General features: G+C 31.6%; 1 protein-coding gene across 3 annotated transcripts in view; it reads right to left on the bottom strand.

The window, feature by feature from the left end:
- Positions 1 to 248: 248 nt before the first annotated feature.
- Positions 249 to 12,169, bottom strand: part of LOC106470397 (mucin-4-like) — a 62,073-nt gene continuing 50,152 nt past the window's right edge. For all 3 annotated transcript variants that reach the window (XM_022399808.1, XM_022399801.1, XM_022399793.1), the window contains 3 exons: positions 5,926 to 6,082; positions 5,047 to 5,166; positions 249 to 1,482 (listed from right to left, as the gene is read on the bottom strand). In XM_022399808.1, coding sequence (XP_022255516.1) covers positions 1,299 to 1,482; positions 5,047 to 5,166; positions 5,926 to 6,082 — 461 coding nt within the window. In that variant the 3' untranslated portion in view covers positions 249 to 1,298. The remainder of the gene's footprint in view (positions 1,483 to 5,046; positions 5,167 to 5,925; positions 6,083 to 12,169) is intronic.

Below are 12,169 nucleotides of genomic sequence, written 5' to 3'. Positions count from 1 at the left end.
ACCTCAAACCAGATGATTACGGCAATATACAAGGCGCTATCAACCAAAACAATTCATTGTTGAATCAAGAAAAGAAGTCTATACACAATAAGAAACTAGATCAACTAAGGAAACTACAACAACGTGAAGTGAAACACAACAATGCAGCCCAGCCTAACGTACCAGATGATGACAAAACCTTGTCGAAACGTTGTACATTTGCTGTTATGTTAAACTTATATTAAAGTTTTTTTTCATTACCCATTCAAGCCGTCTCTAACCGTTAATATTCTTTATACATTAAATTTTCAAACACTATCTTTCTTCCTAATGAATTCGCATAAAGTATTCAATGAGTTATAAAAGTAAAATTAATGTATATAACTGTATAATATTGTATTAGACTTAACTTGTTGTTTTAAGAGTATTTATATACATATGGAAATTAAATCAAAAATATTGTAAAGTATGTAATTAAATTCCAGAGATCTTAAATCTTAAGTTTTTCTTTCTGTGAAACAAGTTTGTAAATGATTTTGTAATCGTTATAAAACTACACATTCATATATAACTCTAACATATATCACATCAATAATGTATCCGATTTAGTCAGGTGTTAAGAAAACACTGAACTTTTCTATTAAAAAAAACATTATTTTGATTTAAACGAAAGTTTCTTTACGAATTTGTCATCCAAAAGCGGTGAGAAAATATTGTTAAAAGTAGTCAATATGCTGTTTACAACGAAATATTATGTTTATTTCTAGTTTTTCTTTTAAACGAACACTTATAAAATGCTTTTTTTTTCTTCAATAACCACTGTTTGTGGAAACACTACAGTAGCACTTAAGATATAATTGAATTTACTTAATTTATGAACAATAAACAAAAACTGACGAAGAGACAAATAGTTACAGTACTTTAATACTAATGTGAAGTTGGCACTCATGCCTTTGTATTTATAAAACAAAATCAGTTCCATCCACACATATTTTTACCCATTACAGTACTTTAATACTAATGTGAAGTTGGCACTCATGCCTTTGTATTTATAAAACAAAATCAGTTCCATCCACACATATTTTTACCCATTTTCTATTTTCGAAGCAGGATATATCTTCACGTATAGTACAACATGTAACGAATAATTCTTGGTAGTAACAAGAAACTCTTGAGCTTACAAACCATATGCCTGTTCTATTCTAACAACTAGAAACTGTTCAACAAGGTTGAAACATTCACTTAATGATCAAATTCAGTAAATTTACTCAAGAGGAGGTTTTTTGTAAGTACTTTTTACGTCATCGGCTTTTGTAGTTTTATAGGAGCTGGTCGATGACAGGGTGAAGCAGAGACATGTGTTCTGCCCCCTTGATCGGCAGCTTGTTCACGGAGTAATGATGGACCATCTCCGGCACATTGTCGAACGGCCTTCCGAATTGACCTAGGATAAACTTCTCGTCGCTGTGGACGATTTTCATGTGCATGAAGCCTTTGGCACTCCTGCGAAAACACATGAATTATGAATGAGACGTTCCAGTTGTACCACTGGCTGTATTGAATTAGTTGACATTATTATCAGTGCAGGCACGCCGTGGTTTTATACATAAGTGTTGTTGTTACAGAAATGTGTGTTTAACAACGTCTAAATCCAATAAAGTACTTATAGCTGAAAAGTACTAGAAAATAATTAATTGAAAGGTTATTAAATGATAATAATAAATGAGATACTTTTTTAATTTTATTTGTATGCACTAGATAAACTCAAATTACCACAAAAACTAAAATATGTTTTTAACATGAAAAAATCGCTTAAAATTTAAATATCGGTTTTTATGATAAACAAAAATCATTTAAAAACGTTAGGTTTCATTGTTCTTAAGTGCAAAACTACACAAGGGGCTATCTGTGCTCTGCCCACCACAGGTATCAAAACCCGTATTTTAGCACCGGAATACTGCATACTTGCCACTGAGCAACGGGGGGCACTTAAAAAGTAAAACATGGTTAATCACAGAATTTAATTAAAAAGAATGTATTTCAGTGTGAAACGCCTTCAATGTTATATCGTATTCAAATAATAAGTCTTTCGAAAAAAGTGCTGACGGTAGTTGTACGAGAATAATTTTGACCAATCACACTTGAGAAGTAAGTTAGGTGATACTACTGTATAATTAATGGATGACCTTTGTGTACTTATCATCTAAGCTACTACATTTCAGGGTAGCTCAACGTGAGCTAATTATAAGAGCTTACTAACACGCAATTATAGAGGCCTTTTTAAACATATGTACTAATAATGAAGTATTGTGAAAGAAATGAAATAAAAGTATTTTTATCACTTGTAATTCTAGACTTTTTTGCAAATCTTTTCCTGTCTAATAATAGCAAGCCACTAAACACTAAAACAAATGAAGACGTATAGGAGACTAGTACTACAATGGTGTCACTCCTTTGTCTTTCTTTCTTTTAGTTAGCATTGATTAATTCACTGGATGTCTTGATTACTGCTGTCAGTCATTGAAGCATTTCAAGCCTTAACAAATGCGCAGTAAAATCCTTAGGTTAATTACAATCCAACGGCACTGGCTTGCTTTTATTACCTTTGTGGTACTTATGGTTCAATATATATATACTCGCTACAAGTTAGCTCGGTAACGGCTCGAAAGTAGAACACTAACCAAGTGTGTCAACATGATAAGGACTAAGGAAAACAATCAAACGCAAAGTTAAAAAATATCACTGACACAAATACAGTGTTTTCTAGAGAGTTAACATTTCAATCAAAGATCAAAGTGATAGGTTGGATCATTAGCTGTTCAGTCTGCCTTGACATTAGTTAATGAACGTACTGGGAAGTCAAATTAACCAAGGGTATTAACTTTTAGGAAAGGATTAACATAACATGAGAAAGAGGATTGAAAGGCCTTTGTTTGGCATAATTTTGTCTCTATTACACTGTATAAAGTTACGGTTTGTTGAACTTTATACACAATGTGTTATACTTTTTAGTTCCACAGTGCTACTAAATACAATAGTGAACTTAATTTATGTAAAGATTTACGAACGAGCATATAAACTGAAGCACTTCATACGTATTTGTGTGCTCACGTTATATACTGCTGAATGTAGTCTAAATATGCGCGTGGTTGCTAATGTGCCTGCGTTTTTGTTTTTTTCTACAATATGTTTTAGATCTCCAACCTTAACAGGTGAAACACAAGACGTACTGCACAACGCTTCTCCAGATAGCCTATATTGTATTACCAACTCTATTAGCCTATCTAATTTCATTGTGCTTCTTTAAAAACACTATTTGCGTTGTTCACAAATATGGAAGTAGAGAACAACAGACTAAAGTTTTCGTCCTCATGTTTTTTTTATTGTTGTTGTTTTTTTGTGATCAATGAAGTTATTTTTTCGTGTTTTTTTACTCAGCATTTATAATTTCCAGCACACATTTCGCAAGCACGTGATCCTAATGCTTGCTTACTGACCAATAAGGTAATAAACAAAAAGGCTTGTTTACTTCAATTTGTAGAGAAAAAGGCTAATGTCTTTTTTTCACCTCCGAGGCGCCACATTTTTGGTGCCAGACACGGTAATATCGCTCACGTGTCTGTTATTTCGTAAAAAGACAAAGTTAATAGTTGTTCATGAACCAATAATGATTGACTCAGAAAGATCAATAGTACATGCTAGTGAAAGAAAATCCTTAAACTTTCTCAGTTTTGAGTAACTTGTTATAATTAGTTTTTGAAATGCAAAGTTCATACTATTTTGAAACACATCTTATAGTAGTTTTATTATCGAGTGAGTCATCCTTACATTGATTTCTTTTCCTGGAGCATTCTACAATCCGTAATGTTTTAACAAATGCAAGTTATAATTACATTAACTTAATTATAAAGTTCTTTACTGTTTTTGACACAGTATATTCAGCGCCAAACATTCAATGGGTATGATATACAATTAAAGGATAATCGTCCTAAAAGATCTGAGGACACTTTGTTTGCTATGACAATGCATAATTTGCATAAGTATTAACTTGCTCTACTGACTAAGAAAAATAATGATAATAGAAACCAGCAACTAAGTCAGAAGTTTTTGTTACTTTCCTGTTTTTTTTTGTGATTACTCATCAAGAATAGGACTATCCAACAACAAAAAACATGATTAATATTCTTTTCCATTGTAGGATTCAAGAAAACTTAATGATTTTATACTTCCTACAAAGTTTGTCTGGTAGTTTGTTTCATATGGTGAGCGAGGCAAGGAAAACAGTACTTGTTCAAAGGGCTCATAACATTTGTTGACTGTCTAAGTACACCTACTGATGTAGTAAAACAGTACACTACTACTTGAACACTCCAGGAGAGCCTCAAAGCCTCGTGTTACATAAAAACGTCTGGCTAGATAGCAAAGAGTTTAAGTTCCTTGTGCTCCCTATTCATCTGGCTGAAAAGTAAAATACTGATGCACTTGAACCAACTTTCAATGGGAATATTTTCCAACAAAACTGAAGTTGTTGTTTGCGAGCTCGTAAACGTAAGGTCTGTTAAAAAAATACAATTATTGAGGAGGGAAGTCATTATTTTCAACGAACTTTCTCTGAATTGAACTAAATAAATAAATCATGTTATTGCTGTGTCATCTTCTTTTTGTCTTTAAAAATGCAGAAAATAAACAGCGAAATTTCATTTGAAAGGACATTTTTAATAGCTTTTCATTGAATCTAGAAAGATACAGTAATATTATAAATCAGTGTATTATTCAGTACTCTGATGTTATATCAAGCCATTAATAAATCCTAATCATATAGCTCCTCAAGCTAAAGTTGAATATAACTCTTATCTTCACTTATGTTGAACTGAAAAATACAAATAGCAACAAATATTTCTCCATAATGCTCAAAACACTGTTAACTTTAAAAAAACACTTGGAATTTCGTAATAACATAAACAAAAAACGCAACTATGAGATATCACTGAATACCTAGCATGCAATCAACTAAGTGTTTTTTTTTATTGTTATTATTAATTAGAAAAAATAAGGCGATTAACTAACTTGAGAGATAAAGAGAATTTTCCTTTTGAGCTTTTGCTGTTTCGGACGAGATAACTTCCTTCTTTCAAATTCCTCAAAAGCTTTTCTGCGTCTATTCTATTTATAGACCCGTGATACCACCTGCTTGAAAGAAAAACATTATTTCACGTTACACATTAGAAGCTTTCGATTTTTATAAAAAAAACTGTAAATGAATTAGTTGGAAATCAACAAATATTAACGGTGTAGTTTCATCAATAATACGGTAAGAAAATTGAAAATAATCTTATCTTTCTTTGGTCCTCAATAACCAAAATACTTCGGAAGCAATGAATTAAACATGTTCAAAAATAATCTTATCTTTCTTTGGTCCTCAATAACCAAAATACTTCGGAAGCAATGAATTAAATATGTTCAAAAATAGAAATGTTTTCTCTGAATTATATATAAAATAAAACTGTTCGCAATGACTGATCCTTTATTTTTACTATGTCAGGTCTTGGTTTTGCTTTCTTTTGTCACTATGGGTCACACAAGGGAAAGTTATTTTCACAGCGCCACTTACGAGGTGTCATTTTTCTTAAAGAGCGTATATTCTTGTTTGAGACCATAAATTACTTCGATATTTAGACACCCAGTCGAATTCAATTCTCTGATAACCTGAATTTTGTGAGGTAATTGTACATGAACGATAACCTTATTTTAATAGCAAAAATAATTATGTTACATTTTCAAAGAGATAAATGTGACAATTCTAAACTGTTTGTAGAATATCTTAAGGTACTCAGTAAAATGTCTACCAGTGTTTTCCTTTTCGATCATTTCAATACAGTTATAATGAATAATTGATCTTAAGACCCATTTAGTTGTATTCAGTGGTATTATAAATTGGATACGCACCCTTGTCTCTCCAGTGGAATGTTAGGATCAACTGTTTCACCAACAGCACTCAGCACCGGGCAACCAAAACTGAAAAACAGTTGCTGACGAGCCCTTTTGGGGGCGTTCGCTGTGTTCAGGTTCAGACTTAAATTAAGTGTTGGCCGATTTGGTACGCCTGTCAAGAAACAATGAATAATAAAGGTGCTAAAATGCATTCGAAGTTAAAGTAACCAATTCAGTTACATATGAAAAACAAAAAAACTTAGTTACCTTTGCACTTACTAGGTGAATATCACCTAACTGAAATAGAACATAAAACTCACTAAAATTAGTTACTATTCTGTTCATATAGAAACAAAAAATTTTGACATTAGGTGAACAGCGTTTGATCCAATAATATTTATACATAGTATTTTATGAGACTAAAACATTCAACGATTAAAGTTTTATTGTATATAGTTAAGTTATGGTAGTATTTGTAGTTTGCTGAAGCAAAAAAGAAATTATTGAGTACTAAATAAACTGAATTTTGATGGGTGAGCAATGACATCATGGATATTTAATATATGTGTACCTTGAGTCACGTGCGACTGAGAATATCGATTCAATATTTATACTTTAGAATACAATGATACAAACATGACTTTGACGTATTGATTATATGTGTGTGTATCATTCACCGCAAGTAATCAGCGTTAATTGAGATGATAGATAAGATCTCACAGACATAATATCGTCCCCACTGAAGAGAATACAACTAGTAGAGAAGACTAATTACTGTTGGGGCTATGTACCTCATTATTGACATAGCTCTAGTAGATTATGCATAATTACTGTTATCGATCGCTCTACAAGTGCTTTTTATGTTAGTAACACAGTGTTGTCGTGATACATTTAACATAAAACATGGATTTGTTTTAAAGACAAAAACGAATATTTATACCGAATCATGACAGTTTAGAAAACGTTAGAATTCTTGCAAAATAAATGAATACATTTTAATAAATACAAAGCATTTTGTTCTTTTAACATTTGTGTCGTGCACATAGAATATAGCTTTTCTTTGAAATAGCCTTAGTGATTTTTTGTAATTATCTTTGATAAAACCGTCGTGTTCAGAATTGAGAAAATATAGCATATTTGAGGAAAAGTTTCGACTCATTCAAACAACAACTTAAAAAGCAAAAAAACATAAATAAAATCATGCATCTTAATATATTTTTTACTTTTAATTTAAAACTTTAAAGCATTAAAAATCGAATTCGAAACATTTTAGAAATGTTGCAAACATTATAAGGTCGGTTTCACATTTTGGACAATTTGAACGAGAATCTGTAGATGACTTTTGAGCTGTCAATTAAGTAGAAAAGGTAAATTTGATTGACCACAACCACATTTTATCTGAGCTGGAACCTGTTACTCTCACATGGATCAAGAGGGAAAAATCGCAAATTTGTCTTTAAGGGCTTATGATAGATAGCCTTATCATAACACCAAAAGTAATCGAAGATTTTACTAAAACAATCTATATATAAAACTCCAAAACTTTGAAAGGACCCAATACTCTACGGAGATGCCAAATATTATAACATTCCTTTAGCAAAACGTCCCACTGAGGAAACTCAACTTGAGATAAGTTATGTTTTGTGACTTATTTTAATGTATCGTCCTTAAGAAGGCTTGTAAACAACAAACCTACTGTTTTTTATTTAACATTTTGTATAAAGCTGTAAACACTGACAGTCGATGTGAGGACCAATGAGATTCCTTTTTTTATTTGTCTGTCAGATCACGTGGGGCATCATCTTTGGATAACGCAAAAGAATGAGATATTACCATATCCGGAACACATAGACTGGGAACTTATAGAGTTAGTTTCGAACTTTCTTTAGAATTCACATACATCATCTGTTTCTACGGGCATTTTTCTGTTGTAACATTACATAGGATCACCATGTTTTGTAAAACCTACGTAATGGTGGTTGAAAAAGCATTCTTTTCAAAAATGACTCACATTTCAGTTGTTACCTTTCTTTTGTCTGTGTAAATAAATGCACACATCAGTTGCACGGTAGTTGTGAAATATATTTCTATAAAACGCAATTAGGCTAAAAATAACATGTATTTTTCACAACTATAAATATACATATTTTATTATGCAATATGAGATATCTTACGTTCATATCAGGTTTATATTATTCTATAACTGGCTGAGTTTTTAGCATCACCTTATTTCAAAGATCGATGACAGAAACTGTCGCTGTTTATCAAATTACAGGTAAAGATGAAGTTTCCCTGGTTTAACTACCAGTTCATACACCCACCTTCATGCTCTTCCACCCCTCACAACAATATGAAACAGCCCCGTTTCTTGTCAGTTTGAGCATTCACGTTTTTCAGCTTTTCGATCAAAAACGTGTGTCTGCTCAAGCATGCTACATTCTTTAATTACATCAGAGTTGAACTGGCGATAATAAAAAGGTTTCCAGTACAGAAATGTTTAGAAGAATTGTTCATATCTGAAGTACATTCACAGTAACAATGAAAAAAACAACTTAAACATATATATAAATTGTAATGAAAACTTAAACTTCATATCAGTATGAATCAAAGAAAATACGAATTGAATTACTATGAGTCGATATAACTGAAAATAGTTTAAATATTTGATACAACTTTCCCGTATATAAGCGTAACAGTGGTAAAGTATACTGATAGTATGAAAACACTCATTATCATTATTTAAAATGATTTTGGCAACGAATGTAATAAACTGTGTGAGAAAGTTAATGAGCTGTTTGTATACATCACAGTAATTCATTATATATCATACAATGAAGTAATCATTGTTCATCAGTGAGTTTGAAATACCCAACTCTGCAGACGTTTGAATTGCTGCTATTATTTAAAACCATTTCAGAGCAACGATAGCTTTATCATCTGTTAGTCGGTGATTGTTGGCGTTTATAGGCTATATAGCACAACACAGTATAATGTGCATTGTTATAGTGACTGTAAACTTGGTTTCAAATCTCTGTTAGACAAAGCAATTACCTAACCATTATGTTTGTTTTCCCTTGTCATTGTTAATTAACGCCCAAGTGCTATTTTAAGATATTCCCAATTAAAGTAATTGCTACTATTATTAAATCGGAATACATCAATTAACAGTATGGAAACATAACAAATGCTAAAACGTGTAAAAATATTGCAAGATGTTTACTGAGAAAAGAAAAGTAAATACCTGCAACAAGTTAAAACTTCAGATATGTCTTCAATGTCAAGAAAGTATTGCATTATGTATATAAAAGTGCCCGCAGAGTAAAATCGTAAGAAAATGTAGTACCTCTGCTTTCACTGAAGTTAAATAAAGCATACATAGAAAGTGTGTATTTCCTAAGGTATATACTAATAAAACCCTGAGAATACAAAACATTATGTTGACATTGATTTTTCAAGCCAGCCTTTAAAACAGGTATGATATTTGTAACGGGGCATTTTTGTTCAGCAGCATTTACCAATTTTAGATCTACCTTCCGAAAACTCTCCGATTATTCAGGATTGTTTTGTTTTCGATTACGTTTATCTGTTTTTATCTTACGTATTTTAAAAGCGATATCAATTACCGTCCCTAACATACTACAAACAGCTCACAAGATACATATATCAACAAAAAAATTATTCTAAGATTTTCACCGCTTGTGAATTTTTTAAAAAGCATGCCGTTTTATGTATTCCATTTGAACATGTTTAAAAACCAAACGAAACAAGTGTAAGTGGAATTCGAACCCGAGCCATTGCTTGTCGGTTGGTTCCCCTGTACAGCTAAGATAATGGACGCGAATGTGCCAACCTTCAATCTTCACTTCATCAATTCTCTGTGTATATTTTTGTGATCTTACTCCGAATCCTTAAAATTCGATTCAGCTCAGTTAGCTTTTTTTTCAGTTCTTCTTTTAACATAAGAATAGCATAATCATGAAAGTTACTGCCTTACTGTATAAACATTACAAGTCTGAGTGAAATATTATTTGAATGGTATGAAACTAGAAAATCACTCTAGTGATTGTATTACTAGCCCTATCGAAACTGCAATGGCGAAACGTTGGCTGAAATAAAATTGTTTTTCCATTATTATCTGGATAATAAAAGTCGTATTTGTTTCTAACTTTAGTGTCAAAATATCATAAATTAAGTTTTACAGTTTGTCCCACAATATAAGCTGGCAAAGTATGATGTGTTGAGCGGCGTACATATATACATGAAATGCTGTTATAAACTATTTCTACTGAAGGCCCCTCAATGGCCAATAAACAAGGAAGTAATTTGAATTATTAATCATCTTATTGTAACAATATAAATGTAATTAGGGATTCAAATGGATTTTACTTATTGGGTTTTCCAAATTCAATAGTGTAACTTTTATATATCAATAAGATGTAGTAGCTCTATTCGATTACTATTTAGAGAATTTTTAACACATAAAAGAAGCAGGCAACATATGTTGTACAGAAGAAAAGGAAAACAAATCATATTTTATTCCATCGTTGAGGTGCTGTTAGTGTGAGTTTTAAATCATCATCATCAGTGTTAGCTTCAGCACGTTTAATACCGTTATCCATAACTATCACTATGTTTTCATGTTTAGTATATGTTCAAATATTATGTTTTCTTTTGTAAGTTGCAAGACTTATGTTCTTGTCTTTATTTGTAATATAAGAAAATTGAAAGATTATATATGCTAATATCAAAATTTGATTTTGTAGTTATTGAATGACCATAAAAATTAACATACATTTAAACATATATACGTATGTAACGGATTTAAATGTAAAGCATTTTATGAACGTCGTATTTCATATGAAAGAATTATGAACTGATAAGTAGTGTTTTTCTACAACTTATCTTTTTCCTGACAAGATTTGTCGTTAAATTTAAAAACAACAAATAGTTATGAATAAAGATGTTTATGAGATACCAGAACCAGAAATACAATAATATAAGCATGTCTAACATACATGAAAGTTTAAATATCGGTGTACAAATTTTAAAATACTATTGTAAAATATATTATGAAGTGAATGCTGTTAAAAGGAGCTTTCACAAATTAATTTCAGCTTGCGCGATCTACATTTTCTCACCGAAACATGTAGATTGAACAATTTATGTCTTATTGTGTTTATAAAATCGTAATGCTTAAATTTTTTCATGTAGTGTTTAGAATTTTTCTTTAGTTAAAATATTTTACAAAATTAACTAAAACTTATCAAAGTATTTTCAGTTTAGTTTAACGAAGATAGTGTTACTGTGTTAAGTATCCTAAAATGTTTACAATTAAGTTATTCAATATTACAATATATAGACCAAAAATATATAGAGTACGAGCAAAAGAAATATATATGAGCGAATAGTGAATGAGGTTAAGTTTTACTCCTGGACAGAAGACAAAGTAGTTTATCTAAAACATGAGTAAGTCTTGAGAAAACATAACATGAATGATTAAAACCTCAACATGTTCAAGACAAGCACTATACCATGAAAGAGTCAGCTACAATAGCCGACTGAATTTCTTCACAGTAGTCGTGACAATATCCTTTCCTAACCGAAGAAATCCCCTTGCATCTATCGTTTTGTTACAATTCACAAAACACGCTGCAAATCTCCCAACATCAGTTCTTGCGAAGGATTTCGTGCGCTCTTGTCAGGTTCCTTTATAATCTCATACCGAAGAAATTCAATTTGCCCTCTGTGAAACACTATCTTCCCAGGGGAATATAACGATCGTATTAGAACGTTCGGCACTATGAGATGAAGGCTAACAAAGGCCACAAAAAGTAATACTTGAAGTCTAAGGGATTAGACCCTTGTCCCGTTCTCTGGTACTAACTTACCTTCGATACAATACACAAGGTTTCCACATTGTAAATGTTACTGTGGATCCTTTGAGAAAGCAAAGCGGGTCGATAGAAATATATCTCAATTATATGTTTTTGGGTGTTATGACATAAATATATATATATATATAATACAATGTTCAAACATATGCCAAGCGCTGTAGTTTCTTCAGAAAAGCAAAATGATGACCACAATTGTATGTGTAATATATTATTAATGTTTATAATTCGAGAGGATTGTAAAACTTCTTTCAAAACAAAACCCGAAGTCTGTGAGTTGTTAATTTTTTATATGAATAAAGGCTCGGCATGACCAGGTGGTTAGGGCGCTCGTCTCGCAAGCTGTGGGTCGCGAGTTCGAATCCCCG

This window comes from Limulus polyphemus, unplaced genomic scaffold, assembly GCF_000517525.1.
Source record: "Limulus polyphemus unplaced genomic scaffold, Limulus_polyphemus-2.1.2 Scaffold104, whole genome shotgun sequence".
Lineage (NCBI taxonomy): Eukaryota > Metazoa > Arthropoda > Merostomata > Xiphosura > Limulidae > Limulus > Limulus polyphemus.
The sequence above is the reverse complement of the archived record's forward strand: the minus strand, read 5'-3'. Positions and strand labels throughout refer to the sequence as shown.